We start from the raw sequence: 21,484 nt of genomic DNA, 5'->3' as shown, positions 1-21,484 counted from the left end.
ACTGCACTACCAGCAGAGTGATACACGCTGTTACTGCACTACCAGCAGAGTGATACACGCTGTTACTGCACTACCAGCAGAGTGATACACGCTGTTACTGCACTACCAGCAGAGTGATACACGCTGTTACTGCACTACCAGCAGAGTGATACACGCTGTTACTGCACTACCAGCAGAGTGATACACGCCGTTACTGCACTACCAGCAGAGTGATACACGCTGTTACTGCACTACCAGCAGAGTGATACACGCTGTTACTGCACTACCAGCAGAGTGATACACGCTGTTACTGCACTACCAGCAGAGTGATACACGCTGTTACTGCACTACCAGCAGAGTGATACACGCTGTTACTGCACTACCAGCAGAGTGATACACGCTGTTACTGCACTACCAGCAGAGTGATACACGCTGTTACTGCACTACCAGCAGAGTGATACACGCTGTTACTGCACTACCAGCAGAGTGATACACGCTGTTACTGCACTACCAGCAGAGTGATACACGCTGTTACTGCACTACCAGCAGAGTGATACACGCTGTTACTGCACTACCAGCAGAGTGATACATGCTGTTACTGCACTACCAGCAGAGTGATACACGCCGTTACTGCACTACCAGCAGAGTGATACACGCTGTTACTGCACTACCAGCAGAGTGATACACGCTGTTACTGCACTACCAGCAGAGTGATACACGCCGTTACTGCACTACCAGCAGAGTGATACACGCTGTTACTGCACTACCAGCAGAGTGATACACGGCTCAAACCTTTTTCATTTCAATGACCTCCCGTTTTGGTATTGCGTTGGGCCACAGAAGAACCCCATAACTCTGTACAGTACGGGGGTCCATTTGGTTCAATTTGACCTTGGTTCCATTTGTACACTGTCAGAGTAATAGACCTGTAAGGGTCCATCTGGTTCCATTTGTACACTCTCAGAATGGTCCATCATTTAGCTGGGGACCCCCTGGAACCCACTCAGAACACCTGAGGGGTCCCAGGACCCAACATTTAACACAACCTTTTCATACAATGATCCCCCCCCCCCCCCCCCCAACATCTGGATCACGGAAAGCAACACTTTTTAGTTGAATTTCAAAACAACAGCCAAGCCCACGGGGGGTTCAGCTCGGTGGGTATAATCTGCACATTAGGAAGTGATGCCCATGCTGTGTTGGCCTGTTGAAGCATACTCTTTCTTCTCGGTTTTGCAAGGTATAGTAAACAAATCTAACTAAGAATAGAACGGTTTGTGCTGTTTATAACCAAGCGGTCTATTACGGCTCGATGAGGGTCATATCCTACAACTCTCGTGGCCTAAGAGTAGGACATACAGCTGCCGACAAAGCGAGGCGGCTGGTGGTGGACTCACTGCTGGATGACTGTGATGTCTTGTGTATACAGGAATCTTGGTTAGCTAAGCAGGACCTGGATAAATTGAACACTCTACACCCGGAATTCCACGGTGCTGGAGAATCCACCACGGACCTTAGCTCGAGAATTCTGCGAGGTAGGATTGCTGGTGGGGTTGCTATATTATGGAATACGAAATATGACTCACTGGTTAAAGTTTTACGTTTAAATGTTGACTGGGCAATTGGGCTTGAGTTTAACATAGGTGGCAAGAATTTTGTTATTATTAATATCTATATGCCATATGAATCATATGATCATCTTGACGAGTTTGTGAGCAGGCTTGCTTTCATAGATTATTTTATTGAACAAAACAATTCGTCATGTATCTATGTGCTGGGTGATTATAATGCTGACCTGTCAGACAACAAGTCTTTATTTGCTAAGAATATGGAGAAATTCACAAATGAAGCCAACCTAGTAATATCAAGCAAACTGCTCTTGCCTGAGTCAAGCTTTACTTATATTAGCGAAGCATGGAACACCACTTCTTGGCTCGATCACGTGATATCCACTGTTGATGCACACGCCACGTTAGTTAATATGGAGATACGTTATGGGTTAGCTACGACTGACCACATACCTGTTGCCATGGTTTTAAATGTTGAAAATGTGCCAACTCTCACTAAGGTTAATGAAGAAAAAGAGGCTAAAATAAATTGGGGCAAACTCTCTGAAAATGATGTCCTCAAATATTCTCTTTACTCTAATGAATTATTGTCTAATATGCATCTACCCATGAATGCAATTTGTTGCACCAATGTAAATTGCGAGGACCCAGCCCATGGGGAAAGCCTTTGTCTCATGTACAATGACATAGTGAGTGCCCTGCAGAATGCTAGTAGGTCTTTATTCTCACGCCCTAAAAAGGCCAAGCCTGGGTGGAATAAATATGTAGCTAGCCACCATGCTGAGGCCAACGATGCCCATAGAGCCTGGGTTATAGCTGGCAGGCCCAGACTGGGACCTGTCCTAGAACATAAAAAGAGAACCAATGCCAAGTACAAATATGCATTAAGGTTTATAAGTAAGCAAGAGCAGGCCATGAGTGCACATTCTATGGCTGACAATCTGCTTAATAATGATTCTACTAACTTTTGGAAAGAAGTCAAGTCCCTAAACAGGGCTCAAGTAGCACTCCCATGTAATATAGAGGGGGTAACTGATCCTGTGGGCATCGCTGAACTCTGGAGGCAGCATTATGCTTCCCTGTTTAATAGTGTCAAAAGTGAGCCTTTCCATGTGGGAAAAATAGAAGATGAAAATGAAATCACTGTTTTTAACACCCATGAGGTTTTTAATTCAATAGCGCAACTGTCTGAGAGAAAGGCCAGTGGCCTAGATAATATCACTGCTGAGCACCTAAAGCTAGCTGGTCCTAGATTGGCTGTGCTGCTTTCTATTTGTTTCTCTGGTTTGATGACCCATGGTACTTTACCTGACTCCATGTTGTCTGTTGTTCTAGTCCCTGTGATAAAAGACAAGTCAGGGAAAGTTGGTAGTATTGATAACTACCGGCCTATAGCGCTTGCAAGCATTTTGTCCAAAGTATTAGAAAAACTACTTCTGGACAGATTAAGTATGTATATAACCACCACTGACAATCAGTTTGGCTTCAAGCCTAAACATAGTACTGATATGTGTATATATGCTCTCAAAGAAGCAGTAGAGACATATAGAAAGCAGGGTTCTACTATGTTTGTTGGTCTTATTGATGCTTCCCGTGCTTTTGATCTTATTCATCATTATAAGCTTTTTAATAAGCTCAAGCTTAGGGGTGTGCCCAGTAATTTAATACGTATATTGGTCTACTGGTATGCCAACCAGCAAATGCAGGTCAAATGGGGCAACACCCTATCTGCCCCCTTTCGGGTGGGCAATGGCGTCAGACAGGGGGGGATTTTATCCCCAGCCCTCTTTAATTTATATATGGACGGCCTATCAAAGCAGCTAGAAGAGTGCAATACTGGGTGTATGATTGGTGATACTCTAATTAACCACTTTATGTACGCGGACGACCTGAGCTTAATATCCCCTAGTAGCAGCGGATTCCAACATCTGCTCAATATCTGCTCTAATTATGGGCTGGACTTTAATATTAAGTATAATGCTAAGAAGAGCATGGTCCTGATATGTAGAACGAAGGATGACTCGGAGCTCAGGTTCCCACATTTTTACCTGTCTGGTCTGACTGTAAATGTAGCTAAAAGTGCTAAATATCTTGGTCACATCATCACAGATACACTAGATGATGATGAAGATATGTATAGACAGAGGAGAATGCTTTATGTGCAAGCAAACATGCTGGTTCGCAAATTTCACCACTGTACAACTGATGTTAAGGTCAACCTGTTTAGAGCGTACTGCACCCCCCTCTATACTGCCCCATTGTGGGTGAACTTTAAAAAGGAGAGCTTGCGCAAGCTGCAAGTAGCCTACAATGACTGTCTGCGCATTCTACTCAAGAAACCCAGGAGCACTAGAGCTAGTGCACTATTCTGTACACTAGGACTCACCACCTTCATGGCCCTCTTGAGGAACCTTACCTACAAATTCATGTGTAGACTGGACCGCTCCTTGAATGGATTAATACGGCTGATGACAGACCCTCTCTGTAGCTCTGTCAGGTTCACATCCACCATCAGAGGACACTGGCACGAGTGCCTCTTTTGATTTGTTCCCTGAGGGGCTGGATAACTTATTTTTATTTTATTTTATTATTTTACCTTTTTCTATGTATTGTATGTTTTTACCCTGTGGGCCATGAGCCTGTAATAAAGTTTATATAAAGTTTATATAGACATACATACATACACACAGCTGTGCATAGGAGACGGTGTGCCACCGCTCAACAACGTACAACTCACCTGTAAGACATCATAGGCGATGTCTGCCGAAACGCCGTTGCTCCACAGCTTCTGGGTGACGTTGACGGCTCGCGACATGGAGGTGTGTCCCATGGGGACCACCAGGACATCACAGGAGGGCATTGGGGGCTGACATGGACAAGAGAGACAGTCACACACCATTGATGTGTGGATGTGGGAGGTGAGGACGCTGGCGTCAACTGTTCGCCACTTCAACTCCCAATGTATGAATGAATGAACCATTGTAAAGCGCTTTGACTGTGAGCACTTGGAAAAGCATACATATCACACTTGTAACAGAGTATTTCTATATTGTGGTATTGCTATTTTTAGTAAAAATAAATTGAGTACTGGTAAGTGATCAGGTCAGCGCTGACTATCTGTATTGGAATGTGGTTAAAATCTGATTAGCAATATCTCACAACAAGTAAGGGCTAGTATTATAAAATTATAAAAAACTATCTGATTTGGATTGGCCAAAAATCTGATGTCAGTGTGAACACAGCGTAAATATCTGTACCAAAGGGTCATCTGGATAATCCTGCTTGTCTGTTTTTTTTCAGGAGCAGTTTTTCTGGGCACAAGACGATGCTAAGGCTGGAAGTCAGACCGTTTTAAATCGATAAACAAAGAAATTACGCAGTCCAGAGAGGCACAGTAGATCATAGTTATTAACGCGTTGCTAAAAGCGGCTGCGACGGTTGACTGGAGTAATGAGGCATCATTAAATATGAAAGGCTGTCTGTGGCTCCTTCATTAAAAATAATTATGAATTTCAGTGTGAGTGTGTGTGAGTGTATGTGTGTGTCTCTCTCACTGGCTCCTCCATGTTGGCCACGGCCAGACAGACTTTATCCAGGGCCACACTGGCCCCGACTGCGGAGGGTACTGGGACGGTGGATGGAGACGCAGGGCCCCGAAACTCCACGATCTACCAAGGAAAAGGACACCAGCAAACCACTTTGATTACTTTAGAAATACACATGTGAATGTGAAAAAAGAGCAGTGTGGAAAACGCTTTAAAAGAATATGTATTTATTTATTTTTAACTGACAAACGCTTCTAATTATGATAAGTTAATGTGCCTGTCTAAATGTAGCTCTCCACCAAACAGACTAGAACAGATTACTCTGTTCAGTTTTTAAAAATTATGGATTCCTGTAGTTCTTTAGGACTTATTTATACTCAGAGTATTGTCTTGCACTGATATATTTATTATTGTATGAGCCTGTGTTGTCTTTTTAACTAGGAGAAACGTAATTTCGTTTTTTTCTGCTGCTACAGTTGGAAAGAATGACAAAAATAAAGCAATCTTGAATAGTAATCAATCTTGAATCTTGAATAGTAGCAATCTTGAATAGTACTCTACGGCAGTGCTATTCAACCCGCAGCCCACATGCGGCCCGTGCTTAATGTATCTGCAGCCTGTCATGGTCATACCAAAAATATATAATTAGTCATTTTCATTGTTTTGAACAAGATTGTATTGTATTGTTTGTTCCAAGAGAAAGTGATATGGCCTGATGTCAGCGGAGTATTAATATTAACCACTTATTTATTAACCTGTGATAATCTGTTCATTATATGTTCTCTTATTGTGTGAATGAAGCCTCATTTTGTAACTTCATTATTAATCCCAATGACATGTATTTGTTCATTGAGGTTTGGCCTTGGTTTGGAAATGTGGCTTTTTTTTTTTCTTCCCCTTAATTTTTTGACTAGTCGTGTAGTGTGTAAACGTTTCAAAAATAATACTGACATTTGTAGCTTACGGCAAGGATCAACATATGGAATGTCATAACAGGTCAGCTCCATATATGGAGATCTAAGGGTTGGAGGTTTGAGGTCAGATGTAGAGTTGTTGGACGGCTCCAAGAAGATCTAGGTGATGATTCAGTCTTCTCCATGTATGGTTATCCAGTAGACTCTACTGTTTTATTGACATATGGAGCGTGTCACAAATTGCTGGGCAAACCCATAGTCCCCCCACATGGGGTTCAAGGGTTCATAGTCCCCCCCCCACAGGGGTTCAAGGGTTCATAGTCCCCCCAGGGGTTCAAGGGTTCTGGATGAAACAGAGATTATGATTGAGCTTTTAGGGTCACTGTCTGTGACCTACTTTTGGTAAACGACGACACACTGCCTTCCCTAGACGCAACCTTGCGGTGCGTTTAACAGCCTGGCGTATTTTCCGGAAGTGCGTTATTTGTCTATGGGACCCGGGAACTACTGGCGATAGCAGGTGAAGAGGCGAGGAGCGTCATTCAAAAACCTGAAAATATTTTATCTTTGGACGACATCGTCCAGCGACAGCCAATCAAATCCATGTGTAGCTTTGTTGACAAAGCAACTGACAAATGAAAAGTGACAGCAGGAACGCCCACTAGGAGATTTTTATCGCTGTTCGCCCACCGTTAAAACGTACTGCGAGTGCGCCAGGTTTGGTCTACTGCTGTATGAGATACACTCCAGGTGAATTTGCCACTGGACAGACAATTACTATTATTTACTGACAGGAACGACTTGCCATATATTTTTGAACTCTTAAAAACTCTACCAAGGAGATCAAGGTGGCTTTGATCGTCAATGTCTTTTAACTGACCCTGTCACTCTGTCTGAACTCAGATCAAAAGGAGACCAGAGCATTTTGTAGCTAGGGCCCCCCCCAAAGTACCTCTTAATGTCAGAATGGCTGAATCCATGGTGGTTTTTAAAATCGCTGTTAAAACAAATACCTGTATAGTATTGCTTTTCCATCGTTATTTAACCTGTTTGTTAGGTTAGTGTATTTTATTTTACAATGTATTATATACATTAAATAAGCTCACAAAGCGCATTGTGAGCTTGTAGACGGAGCAGGAAAGAGCTTGTAGAGGGAAGGGAAAAAAAGAAGAGAACCAAGTGCAGACACCTGGGGGTCAACCAAAGTATGCATGATTTAAGTAACAAGGTTCTACCAGGACCTTACCAAGTGATCATAGCGCCCCCCTGCTGCCACTATGTCTGGCACGGTGCGCTTCCGCCTCCTAATGAAGGCCACGACCTGGAAGATGACCCCAGAGTGGTACTGCACCTTGTAGACCAGGCCCAGGTTGACCACCACCTGTACCAGAGACAAAACAAACACCATCAGCAGCATGTACTGTAGACCAGGCCCAGGTTGACCACCACCTGTACCAGAGACAAAACAAACACCATCAGCAGCATGTACTGTAGACCAGGCCCAGGTTGACCACCACCTGTACCAGAGACAAAACAAACACCATCAGCAGCATGTACTGTAGACCAGGCCCAGGTTGACCACCACCTGTACCAGAGACAAAACAAACACCATCAGAGTGCTGCTGCTCCTTGTAGACCAGGCCCAGGGTTACCAGAGACAAAAAAACAACTCAAACCACTCCTAAATCAGAGGAGTGAATTATGACCTCAAGACACATCCGTCCTCTTTCCCAGCCATATGGAAGTACCTCGTGGCTATTGGCTACAAATCAATAATTACAGGAGCAGGCAGCCGCAAGACTGAGTGTTTGAAACCATATCCAGCTGCTGTTCAGTGAAAATACCTTACTACTTCCACCGTGACTGACTGGGCAATATTATATCAGATTTATGGACCAAATGTCAATAATAGATACGTCTTGATTTTGTAATTCTTTCTCTCTAAATGTTCTTAAAACACAATTCAACAACATAACTCTAAATTGTAGTTGATATTTTCACGAAGGTGCTCATGGCAAACACTGAGTTCTAACTAAGTCTACTGGCCTGCAGCTTGACCCCCAGCCTCTGCAGCTGAACGGTGAGTTCCTCCAGGTCCTTCAGGCCCTGCTTGGCCAGCTGTGTGACGGCCGTCTTCTGCTTGGTCAGCGACGACAGGAGCTCCCGCAGCTCCGCAAGCTCGCCCTTCTGCCCGATGTACTTGTACAGCGTCTGTAACTGGACCACAAGACCACTTCTTCAAAACATGTCAGGTTACATACATTATGTTATAATTTAGCTATTGAAAAATAGCAGATCTACAAGCTCATAGCTCATGGCGCGCTATGAACTTGTAGGTCTGCTATTTTTGGAAAAATCGTGGGTTAACGCTATTTCTGTGCACCCAGAAATGGACACATCGTCAGAGACTACCCAGAAAGGGACACATCGTCAGAGACTACCCAGAAAGGGACACATCGTCAGAGACTACCCAGAAAGGGACACATCGTCAGAGACTACCCATAAAGGGACACATCGTCAGAGACTACCCAGAAAGGGACACATTGTCAGAGACTACCCAGAAAGGGACACATCGTCAGAGACTACCCAGAAAGGGACACATCGTCAGAGACTACCCAGAAAGGGACACATTGTCAGAGACTACCCAGAAAGGGACACATCGTCAGAGGACACTCACACTGTTGGTGGACAGGGAAAGGTTGCAGAACTTTGCCTCCACTTCCCTCCTGGTCAGCTTTTCACTCTGGGACAAATACACATACAGGTGAATAAGGTTAGGTGAACAGCAAGCTATCAGAACCACTATAAAGGGACCATTTGGCGTAGACCTATGGTAGACATATTAATTTATTTCAACCCAGGTTCCGACATAAATCTGACGGATGGTAGCATGAACCTATCTTTAATCTAAGATTTTATTTAGATTTTTCAGTATATAAAATGCACTTATGCAAAACAGCAGAAGATTTACAAGTTCACAGCGTATCACTTCTTGCCGCTCTGCACACTTGTACATCTGCTATTTTGGGGGGAGAAGCGTTTTGAAAATGTTTGAATAATGTTGAATTACGAAGTAGTTTGAGAACAACTGATTTAGAAGGCATTTGTAGAAGCCTGAAGGGATAAGTGCAGGTGTGTGTTGTCGTGTCACTGATACCATGGCGTCACACAGTATGTTGGATGCCTGGCTCAGTCTGTCCTCTGGGACACCACTATGCAGCAGGATGGCCTTCAGCAGGCTGGTGTGGTTCACGTAAATGTGATAGTTCCTCTCCTGTGGTCCAATGCACGCACACGCACACGAACACACACACACACACACGTGCGCACACAGTACACACAACATTAACACACCCCCTGAAACTGAAATTAAGGCTCGGTCGTCCGTCACACTTTAAGAGGCGATGCTGTACAATGGATGTTTTCAGTGAATAATGACCGCTGTGTCCGGCGGCTGCCCTCTCATTGCCTCTGACTCATGTTCACTTTAAAAGGCTTTCACACAAACAGGTGAGCTGCATGAACAGGAATCCGTGGACAGCGTGTTCCCACCGTTTCCAAGAGATAGTTTTCTTCAATTATCTTGGTTTTCTTTTTCTTGTCCTTGTCCGTGTATTCTAGTCTCAGGTCACTGCCAACCCCTAGGGGGTCCTAGGGAGAGCACAGACAACGATGCGTCTCCCTGCCGATACGAGCGACGTCACATACGTTTCTTATCACCTTTAGCAGCATTTAGCTGCTGTCGGGAGGAAAACACCCAACTCCATTTTTGATTTTGATCAAATTTGGATAATTACAACATTCTAGGACAATGACATAATTTCCAGGACATTTGGACTATTTAAAGATTTTCCATGAATGGAAACCTGCATGAAAACATTCCAGGTTATCAAGGTTTCCCACCAGGACGCATGGGGAGGATCCCCCAGGGTCTAAACACTGGGTTGACTGAGTTCAAGGCACTGATGGAACAAGTATTCGCATGTTTTACTTAAGTAAAAGTATCACTGTCGCAATGTAGATTTATTACAAGTCGAAGTACGGATTCTGGAATTCAAAATGTACTTGTGTAAAAGTACAAAAGTATCGGCTAATATAGTAGCTAAAGTACTCATTATACAGAATGTCCCATTTCAAATTGTGGCCGAAATGTCGTATGTTTTGTGATATAATAATGGAAAACTACAAAGTAACTAGTAACTAGAGTTTTCAACTAATTGTAGTGGAGTAAAAGTATACAATTTGCCTCTGAGATGTAGTGGAGTAGAAGCAAAAAGTATTGGAAATTGGAAATACTTAGGTAAAGTACAAAATTCCTCAAATTGTTTTTACTGTAGTTTCCACCACTGGTTCAAGCTACATACAAATGAGAACTGAGCCAAACACTGCACAGGAAATGGACTGTTTCGGGAGCGAAGGAAGGAAGTGGACAGAACTGCTGCGTGTTAACACACTCACCCTGTAAATATGTAGCTCTGACATAATACATATGGAATGATCTGTGAAATGTGGAATGGGAGGAATGTGCACTTCCACACTACGACGGGAAATACCAATGAGACATCCATGCAAAAACAAAAACAGGGGAATGTGCGGAACGCCACTTCACTTAATCATTACGGCGTATACATGTACAGTATGACAGGGCAGGTTGTTTAACCCAACACAGAAATTAGATATTCCCTCGGGACCAAAACTAGTGAAAACAGCAGATCTACAAGCTCACAACGGGTCGCTTCGCACTGCATTTTGAGCTTGTAGATCGGCTATTTTCCACTACTTCTTAAATATGTTTTGTAATTTATGGAATTTCTTAGATTTTTCATTGAATTGAACCAGTTATATCACACCGCTGGGACGAACACTAAAACCGTCTTAACCCGTCTCAACCCTTTGGTGTGGTTTGGGCTTAACCCAAGCCCCCAGTGAAGCTCTCCAACGTTGAGGCGCTTGGCCCTAGTCGTAAGAGTGGGGACTGCAGGCGGACCCATGGAGTTATGACGAGGAAACCCCGTGCAGCTGGGCTTTAACATTGAGCGCTCGTTTGCACTTCCGCATTTTGGACACCAATTATCGCTCAGGTTCAATCTCTATCCTTTGAATACTCTATGGGTTTAACCGGACTGACCTGCAGCGCGGGGAACTCCTGGACGATCTCCGAGACAACGTAGATGACCTCGGCGTCGGGCAGCAGGCTGTGGGTGACGGGGACGACGATGTCGAACGCACACTCCAGCAGCTCCCTGGGGTGGGCGCGGTCCAGCTTCCTGGGACGGAACACGCGCTCGATGCTGTACCTGTCGGATACAGTACGCATGCACGCACGTGCACACACACACACACACACACACACACACACACACACACGCACACACGCACACACGCACACACGCACACACGCACAGATTAACTTTGGCCGCAGACACCCATCTCAAAATGTTTTTCCAGAGACCCACCAGAAGCAAAGATTTGAAAAACGTTGGAAAAAATATACATTATATACAGACAACCAACATTCCCTTCCATATGAAACAGTACATTGTGATTATGGGTGAACAACAGAGGAAGACATCCATTTAACTTTACCTTTTGAGATACGTTATGTTATTGCGGGCCACAAATCTCGCAAATGCCATCTGAGGAGGACACAGAGCGGAGAAAACCTCAATGAGTATTTTTGGGCATAATATGAGTTCATTAGTAGTCAGTTAGTCAATTAGTCAGTCAGTTGGCAGTACACAGTCAGTCAGCCAGTTTACACAGTAAGCCAGGCTGTAATCAATCACAGTGTGAAAACAGCCATAAATGATAAATGGTGCATTAATATGGCTCTTTAATCCAAAGCACTTCACGTAGATTTTGCATTACATTCACCCGTTCACACACATTCATACACCGATGGTGGAGGAAACCATGCAAGGCACCAACCTGTTCATCGGGAGCAATTAGGGGTTCAGTGTCTTGCTCAAGGACACTTCGACACTAACTCTGGGGGAGCCCGGAATCGAACTGGGAACCTCACGCTTTTCCCATCCGCTCTACCGGACACTCTACCCCGGAGGCACTGCCGCCCCGGCAATTCCATGTGTGTGTGTGTGTGTGTGTGTGTGTGTGTGTGTGTGTGTGTGTGTGTGTGTGTGTGTGTGTGTGTGTGCGTGCGTGTATGTGCTCACGCGGAGGTCGTAGGGCAGTGTAACCAGCATTCCGCTGTGGTCCATGAAGCAGGCCAACTCGCTGCCATCGTGCAACTTCCTGTTTCTGGGGAGGAGCAACGGCGTTTGGAGACGCACCGCACCTAGAGAGAGAGAGAGACACACACAAACACACACAGACACACATGGACTGCATTTATATAGTGCTTTTTCCATGTATTTCACATTCACCCATTCACACACACATGCCAAACCATGCCAGGCACAAACCTGCTCCAAGACAGCCGCTCTACCTCCTGAGCCACTGCCGCGGCCGCCCACACACACACACACACACACACAAACACACACAAGTACGCGCAAGCACACACAAAGAAATGCATTACAGGCAACATCTACATAACAAAACATAACCCCATAACCCCCCCGGGGGGGCCGATACAACAAACTGAGCATAAACAAACAATGTACAGCTGGACACCATCAGCAGCCATGTACAGAAATAACCCAGTGGCACCTGTGGCGCTCGCCCCCCCGCCCGGCGCAACAGTACACGCATTGTTCGCTCTTCCACCAACGCAGATGCTTAACGACGGGGTCCTAAAAACGGACTTAGGGGACAGGTCAGGAGTCCAAGTGCTTCGCAGCGGACGGTAAATCATTATTGTAAACTTTAGCTGTTGAAACATAGCAGATCTGATGTGCTATTTTTGAAAAATCGCCCTAAAAACGGGCTTTTAGGGACAGCCAGGTCAGGAGGCCAAGTGCTTCGCAGCGGACGGTAAATCATTATTGTAAACTTTAGCTGTTGAAACATAGCAGATCTGATGTGCTATTTTTGAAAAATCGCCCTAAAAACGGCTTTTAGGGACAGCCAGGTCAGGAGGCCAAGTGCTTCGCAGCGGAGACAGATCACCTGCACAGGGCTCCCTACTGTACCACAGTCCCGCACCAGAGACATCTAATAGAAGAGTTACGATATTGAGTTGTTTTCTACGAGGGCGGCACAAATAAGAGCTATTTTAACCATGTGTGCAACATGCCAACTGTTTTAAAGTATTGTACAGTAACAACAAAAGTCTCTTTAATGTTTATGTTGTAATATTACTACCAAACAATCTAAAATAAAGGGATTTAAGATCATTAAAGCTGGGCTGTTGCCTGATTCCAATGCATTTCTGCCTACTTCCAGTCCAGGACTTGTCCCAGTTGGTTGTCCCCATTCTCCATAGAAGTCTATGTAGGAGAGCCGCCATTGGACTGGCCCCATGAAGTGAACAGAGTTCGCGTAACTGTCTATATCTAAGGCTCTGTCCCAGGGCCAGTGTAGTAGTACACTCCCCTATAGGCCTGTCGCCATTATTACATAATCTCCTAAATCGCAATTATGTGAGATAATTGCAAGTATTTTTAGATAATCGTCACTCGTTTCCAATGTAGGAATGTACATTCCTACATAAAAAAATATATATTATTATTTCTGCAATTTTGTAATTTTTTTGGATTTATTTTAATTTTTTATTATTCAAGTATTATTATTATTATGTCAGTGATTTATTTGTATATTTAAGACGTTATGTGTCATATCTGCGCTGTGCAATTTGTGATTACGAAGCCTAAAAGGCATACAGAATCACAAAGAAAACACAATTAAATCCTTAATCGCAACTATTTACGTGACAATGAATGGTCAGCTTTAAATGTTGTAATGGTGACGGCCTTACACTCACGTACCGTGCCTCTTGAAGATCCTGGTGATGGCTTCATGCACGTACTGCTGCAATTTGGCAGCGTTGAAATTGAAGTTGCCCTGGAGGAGGGAGAGAGCAAAACAAACAGGCTCTGTTAGGGACGTCGGGGAGACATCCTTACTTACAGGCCCCTCCGTTATATGGACCAGATGACTGCCGTTTTGTGTGTCTACAGTGACACCTACAGGTTGGAGAGGGACAGATAATCTAATAGATCAATGATTGCCTCTGGTTAGTCTACAGGTGTGTTAACTCTTAATCACTTATCTGCTGCACGGGGTGGAGACATGCACACACGCTCACGGTGCACCAGGAAAAAAAAGCCCTGGGTGGCATCTAAACAAATGTATTTATTCTCTCATTACTGCATTACTGTATTGCACTTTCTGGCTAGACGCCACACTTCATTGCATTGTCAAAGTATTTGTATACTCTATGCATGACAATAAATGTAATCTAATCTACATAAGAATGCTACGAATGGCACTTGATGTCAGAGTCAGACCGATCACAGACTTGCTGGAACCCAGCCTGTGCGCAACCTCAGATCCTCAGATAGGTGCCCTCCTAGATCCTCCCACAACTCGCCTTGTCACACGGGCACCTTTGCTCTGGAACACCCTGCCCTCGGCTCTTAGGCTAACAGAGTCAGTGAGTGTTTAAAAAGCTTTTAAAAACACATTTGTATGTCAAGTGTTTCTCCTAATGATGCATGCTTAGGTCAGCTTAGGTTGTAAACAAACTTGTTTACCTGCAGATTACAAATGCAGGTTTAAAATGTCCTATTATATTCTTTTTTCGATTGTATGTAAAGCACTTGTAACTATAATATGTTTGGAAAGTTGCAATATGAATACAATTAATCAATTGTTCTTAATTAATTATTTCATTCATTCATGTCACATGAATGGACCTCTACGGCCAGCGTTCATTTTGCCGGAAACTTTGATTTAGTTTAATATTTTTCAAATAAAATTCCATTTAGTTTTAATCATATTTTAGTCATTGTCTCGAGTGGCGGTACAATTTGACTCCGGCCAGTGAAGTCTATAAAGTAGGGTTTAAGACAAGTTAATGTGGTTAAAAAGGGGAAGATATGAAGAAAATAAAGTTGAACGAAAGTGACTCAGAGTGTGCTGATTCACCCATGAGGAATTTGGGATTTTGTGTGCAAGTACACACCACAACAAAAAAATACTTTCATGATCATTCAAGTATGTTAATGTTACAAAGCGCAATGTTACATGTTACATAGCTTTGTACGAGCTACGAGCTTGTAGGTCTGCTATATTGACATAATGTTTGTGAACTTGACTATATTGCAACAGTTCCATTTACATGTGGACTAGGCCTGCACGATTAAAAAAATTAAAAACGATTCATACATAGTTTACATACATCTGTGTTGAATTATTTGCTTCTGAACAATAGTGCCGACAATGACAATCATACCACGATGTAAAGCAAACACACACACACACACACACACACACACACACACACACACACACACACACAGTTAACTCATACAACTCCATTCCTTTGGGTTCTCTCATCCTCATTCATGGCACTCATGCCGCTGCCCATCCCATCCCTACTACTAATTGACACAAGCCGCTATGCAGTTTGGAGGTGCTCTCCGGCAGGGTCTCCAAAACATATATTATAATTTTTTTGGGGCGCTTTGTGGTTACTATAATAACCATGCATTGTATTGAGGCATAAACAGATTCGTAACGACAATTTAGAATCAGGACCTAAATTCTTAGGGCTGATTCATACTCCTATTTTACCGCTGTTTCGGTGCTGTAGTGCCGAATTGATTTCGGCTCGTCAGACGGTACCCGCCCCCCCGAACCTAAAATGACGTCACATTGTAGGCTCTACAGAGCCGAACCGACTTTTATTCGGCTCTAAAATAGGAGTATGAATCGGCCCTAAGGTCCGAAAATCGTGGTTCACATTTTAGTGGGGCACCAATCAGGGCCAAGTATGTAAATATAGAAGGTTTATCACCAGAGGCATTCTTTTTAAATGGCCCGTTGGAAATGCAGGTTCCACACAGAGATTCCAGACTAATATCTACCCAGTGATATTAGTCTGGCCATGACAGGCTAGCTGCAGCCCCCCTATTGCAACAGATTAAAAAAAACTAAAAAAAACTAAAATCTATAAGCTGTATCCATCTATAAGTTTGGCTATTTTTGCTCATTTGGAAGTTTTTGAAAATATATCTCAGAGGCAAATATTGTAATTTTACGCATAAATAAACTACGTTACCTTGTGCAGGTCAATGTCATAGGTGTAGTCCATGACAGGCGTGGGGCTCTGGGCAAACAGCTGGCCCACCATGGTGCGATAGGCCTTGCCGTTGGTGTTGGCCATGGTGTGCTGCAGCACCTCGTGCAGCTCAGACTCGGCCATGTGCGGCGGCGGAAGCAGCTCGCTCCGCAGCAGCTCCTGGGCCGTGGGCCGCCGGGCCGGGTCGTGGTTCAGCAGCCACGCTATCACCGACCTCTGTAGAGGGGGTGTTAGGGTTGTCACAATGGACTCCATGCACAGTACACTACACACGCCATTTTTGGAAAGAACTTGGGCCTCTTCACAGGTGTTACCCGCTGATACTAATGAAGGCTCTGTTGTTCTGGACTGGTCAAAGGGAGTCAGGGTGCTGCTATTGTGCGTGTCGGCCCCCTGGAAACACTCTGCTACACCAGTGGGTCTCAAAGTGTCCTTGAGTGGGTTCCAAATGCCGCCCCTTACGGGTGTGTAACTCAGAGTGCACAAATGGAACCAAATGGACCCTTACGGGTCCATTTCATTCCATTTGTACACTCTCAGAGTTATGGGGTCCTTGAAATTAAAAAGTTTGAGTATAGCAAACTGCACACTAAATGGAACAGAGCCTTAATTGTGACCAAATTTGAATGAGGGACTGCCATTGGATTTTTGTGAATTTTCGTTTTCGAATCATAGCTTCAAATTGACATATTGGTTGTTCAGTTTGACCCACCAGTTTTGGAGATATGGCTTATAGAGTACGTTTTTCTCCTGGAAAAGCTGGAATTTGCGCGATGGCAGGCTTAAATCTGGTCACAATTAGTATCATCGGTAATACTTGTGAAGGAAGTGAGGAAGCGGCCCGGAAGTAGTTAGAGTTATTCTGTGTAGATATAGCCCAATTTGACATTATTGTCTAATTGCAATTATTTGAGATACTCGCAATTATTTTGTCATAATCGTTTCCATGTTGAAAGATGTTCATACATAAAAAAGCTGACATTTTTCCGCTATGCTTTACCTTATTTAAAGTATAAAATATATTAGAAAAAAACATTAGGAAGCCTAAAAGGCAAACAGAAATGTAATTTCCAACGCCAAAAACAATTAAGTCGTTAATCGCAATTATTTGTGTGACAATTAATCGTCAACTTAAATGTGTAATCGTGACAGCCCTATCTTGGGGGTGGGGGAGGGGTTTGAGCGTGGAAAAAAGGAGAACTCAAGGAGAGAATGATGTAAAATAAAGTGATATATAACAAGATATACAGTAAGTACCAGAATCTACAAATTACAGTAATTTTCCAGATTAAAAAAAAAGCCAACCCACAAGACACTTTTTGACGCTTTTCCGGTTTTAATGGGAGAACAATTCGATGGTGTTTTTATTTTTCCATTACCCCGCCCCATAAGAGCATAAGGTCTGTGCACTAACTAGCAGAGCCACCAGGCACCCTGGTCATTTCTTCAGGTCCTAAAAACATACTTGTTTCCAGGGGGGGTGAATTACATTTTAAAATGCTGAACAGGGGACATCGTCTCACCTGTGTGCCTCGTTCGTACTCGCTGAAATCTTCGGGGAATTGGATGGCCTCCTACGGAGTGAGAAGAGATCAGGGTAAGGAACAACTTTCCCAGAAGTTCCCAAACTAAAGCCCCTTCTCGTTCCCCCTTGGCGAGGGACTCACCGTGCGGAGCTGGCCCAGCACAGAAATGCGCTCGGAGCCAGTGGTCATGGGCCTGTAGGACATCTCAAACAGGATGATTCCCAGGCTGAACAGGTCCACTTTCTGAAGACACACAGAGAAGATGACTGGAGGAATATTATACACAACCACACGCAATGCTTTGTATATTAAAAACTGGCATAATGCAGATGAAATTTCCGCTTTGGCACGAGTCACATGTTAGGCCATTAAGTCTTTGACGCGTTCCAGCCAAGATTCTATAACAACTAGAGTAAGTACAACAATTACACCACAATTCAGTATGACGTAATCATAATATATATTTTTTTATTACAAGGTATGTCTACATATACGAGGCTTCTCTCATTACACTGAAGCAACCGTATACATTTTTATTTATTTATTATTTAATAATTTACTCAGAATATATAGAAAAACTAAGCTGAAAAACAAAGCTATATACAAATATGTGATTTACAGCATACACCATGGACTTCAGAGCCTAGTCGTATATTTATTTTGTTTTATAACTCTGTGACCACAAACTGCACAGGAGTTGTCTGTCAGTGGTGGATTGATAATATCTTACTTGGTTGTAGGTGGCTTTAGTGTTTCCCTGCACTTCCGGGCTGACGTAGAGGGCAGTGCCAACCATACCCGTCATGTTGCCTGGAGAGATGCATAAAGCACAGAAAATTGGACGTTTGCAGAGCACAGAAAACGAGAGTGAGCAACAAACTTAAAACCCATTTTGGGCGGGAACCCTTTTTGTTAACATTATGTTATAATTTAGCTATTGAAAAATAGCAGATCTACAAGCTCATAGCACACCACCGAGTGGCGCGCTACGAGCTTGTAGGTCTGCTATTTTCTTTAAATCGTGGAAATATTTATTTCAGAATATTTTTCAGGCCTAAATGGGTTAACCCATTCTGACCTGAGATCAGATTCATACGAGGTTTCCACCGGACACACACTGGTCTGATGAACCCATTCTGACCTGAGATCAGATTCTAAAAATGTCAGTCGTTCTTCGATTTTTCAAAAAATAGCAGACCTACAAGCTCGTATCGCGCCACTCGGTGGCGCGATATGAGCTTGTAGATCTGCTATTTTTCAATAGCTAAAGCATAACATGATGCCGACACCAAAATGGGTGCCCGGTCAGAATGGGTTAAAAAGGTGAATAGTTCTTATTTTTACCCGTTGGGTCTGGTTTGTTCATGGCAGCCGAACCAGTCTCCTCCACTTCAAATGTACCTGCGGCCTGGCAGGAATGAACAACGTTAAAAACCATTCACCTTAAAACATCCTGGACTCCACAGTAGAAGGGCTTCACCGTTCTGTTTTTCGTCGGGTCTTTTTATGATTAAAGCTGCTATAAGCAATAATATGTCAACATTTTTAATGACCTTTTTATTTAGTTTTTGATATTCAGACAGCCAGCAATGGGTAAAATGCTCCCAAAAATAATTTGTGTCTCTGTGACACATCTAGGGGCCACAATCTGCATTCAAAGATTTTCCTAGAAGCTTTGTCATTGGTCGATTTGCCTATTTACTTCCTGATTGGTTAGTCATTTCGACCTGTTTTTCTTTTTTTCGACCAATGACAAAGCTTCTAGGAACATGCAGATCGTGGCCCCTAGATGTGTCACAGAGACTTTTGTTTTTCTTTTTAGTTGTTTTTACCTATGATGATATTGATTTTTGTTGTTATTGTTCATGTCAAGTCTATGAATTAATTGCATAGGGCCAAAATGGAAACAAGGATATTTTTTGGTGCTATCCCTTTTGGACTGAGTGTTTGACTGTACTCCGCTGTTTATACATCAATAGTTTATACAATAGTTTATCTGTCTAATAAACTATTCAATAAAAAATAAAAATAAAACACAAAAAACACCACCCAACTGTGACATAATATGTACCCCGTTTAACTTCTGACACCCGAGGAAAAATTCCAGAGTGAGTTAATATAGCATCAAATTCACTTTAACCAATTTTTACACAGTGTAACCCTAAACATAACAACAAATAAACAGAACAAAATACTTTCAGATGGGGGTCTGTGGCCAAACACATTAATTTGGGGGTCCTTGACATGAAAATGTTTGTGAGAACCACTGCCTTTAGTCGACAGCAGAGTGCCGTTAACGGTTAAGTGGGAGTAATGTGTACCACATTAGCGGGATGGTCTGTAGCCAGGCCAAAGTCTCCGATTTTCACATGGTCCTGCGAGTCCAGGAAGATGTTGACGGGCTTCAGGTCCCTATGAATCATCCCCTGTATGGAGAGGATTAAAGAAACAACATGTGCTCAACGCGTGTCTCCATTAGCGGTCTTCGCGGTTATTCCGGGGTGTTTTCTTGGAAGCTGGGCTTCTTTGCTTTAAAGGAACAGTATGAACATGTCAAGAAGGTCCTTGAGAACACCTTTGCGTAAACATGGTTTTAAAACACTAACCGGGTGGGAATGATGGGAAAATCACGTAATTATTTTTCCACGTTGCGCAGTAGGCCAACAGTTGCTAAGGAGATGAGAAGATGAAGCGTTTCGCTCAACTCGTCTGTGTGTTCTGCACTTGCTCCAGCTAAACCGAACCTGACACCTTCAAACCCCTCCTTCCCGTTTGCTCTTCTGTATGTCCTCAAAGCTACATTCGTAACTTTTAGGACTCTCGTAAGACAAAGACAATTGCAAGAGTTACACCGGGCGCGTCAGCGTCGCTCTCCGTCACCGTCAGGGAATGTTCCCTTTTTAATCAATGAAGGGTGGCTCCACTGCCCGCGTTGTGTTGCATGACTGCATTAAAATTGCCCTGGTTCGTTTTTTGACGCACGCAACGGAGACCCGCCGTAAGAGTGCAAACTTTACAGTAAGGATCAAGGCGCATTTAGTTTCCAATCCAGTCACGATTGGTTAGAAGCACATTTCATTCATTAAAATCTAAGCCCCAGATTGCAGCTTTTTTTAACTAAAACCTTTGCATCATCATAGTCCCAAACTGCCCTTTGTGCTCTTTGGAGGTTATACTGCAAAACGTTATGACTCAAAACACATCTGCTCCGCACGCACGCACACACACTAGGCATGTGAATCTCGTCTCATCTCACGATTAGATACGCATCTCGATGCACTGCCAGCGATACGATACTTTAGCGATACATGGAATCTCCTGGCGATACGTTGCGATACGATTCACCCCTCAACCGATACGATGCGATTTGATGGCGATTCAATTCTGGACATTGCGATACGATGCGATTTGATGGCGATTCAACACAATAGAAAGGATTTATATTAAAGCTCTATTAATTTCCCAAAACATGTAAAAATGCATTACATTTAAATTCAAAGCTATTTATTGTTTTACTGTAGGTTAGTATTATAGCTCTGCATCTCAAACAACCCAACGTATAGAATTCTGTAAGTAAACAAAGGGTCTGCTCTCTGCTGGTTATTGTGGAATTGTTAGATTACTAACTGATCGACGGACAAAGCTCCTCGGACAGCTATTTTATAAAGCTAAAGGTGGTGCTTCTCTTGTTTAATGCGTGCGGCTCACTTCTGTTAGTCGCGGGTGCTCTTTATAGTCTGTTTGTTGT

At 43.4% G+C, this 21,484-nt stretch overlaps 1 protein-coding gene across 1 annotated transcript in view; it reads right to left on the bottom strand.

Annotated features, from left to right (window-relative positions):
* eif2ak4 (eukaryotic translation initiation factor 2 alpha kinase 4) overlaps positions 1-21,484 on the bottom strand; it is a 52,714-nt gene that overhangs the window by 17,929 nt on the left and 13,301 nt on the right. Inside the window, exons 16-31 of the mRNA XM_083792687.1 lie at positions 20,058-20,162; positions 19,081-19,144; positions 18,467-18,546; positions 17,878-17,979; positions 17,734-17,784; positions 16,190-16,426; positions 13,893-13,968; positions 12,180-12,301; positions 11,593-11,642; positions 11,135-11,303; positions 9,164-9,280; positions 8,684-8,749; positions 8,053-8,223; positions 7,253-7,387; positions 5,102-5,215; positions 4,285-4,413 (exon numbers count right to left, since the gene is read on the bottom strand). Of these exons, the coding sequence (XP_083648813.1) occupies positions 4,285-4,413; positions 5,102-5,215; positions 7,253-7,387; positions 8,053-8,223; positions 8,684-8,749; positions 9,164-9,280; positions 11,135-11,303; positions 11,593-11,642; positions 12,180-12,301; positions 13,893-13,968; positions 16,190-16,426; positions 17,734-17,784; positions 17,878-17,979; positions 18,467-18,546; positions 19,081-19,144; positions 20,058-20,162 (1,788 nt within the window). The remainder of the gene's footprint in view (positions 1-4,284; positions 4,414-5,101; positions 5,216-7,252; positions 7,388-8,052; positions 8,224-8,683; positions 8,750-9,163; positions 9,281-11,134; positions 11,304-11,592; positions 11,643-12,179; positions 12,302-13,892; positions 13,969-16,189; positions 16,427-17,733; positions 17,785-17,877; positions 17,980-18,466; positions 18,547-19,080; positions 19,145-20,057; positions 20,163-21,484) is intronic.

This window comes from Protomyctophum parallelum, assembly GCF_964188405.1.
Source record: "Protomyctophum parallelum genome assembly, chromosome: 20".
Lineage (NCBI taxonomy): Eukaryota > Metazoa > Chordata > Actinopteri > Myctophiformes > Myctophidae > Protomyctophum > Protomyctophum parallelum.
This window is presented reverse-complemented; position numbering and strand designations above follow the sequence as displayed.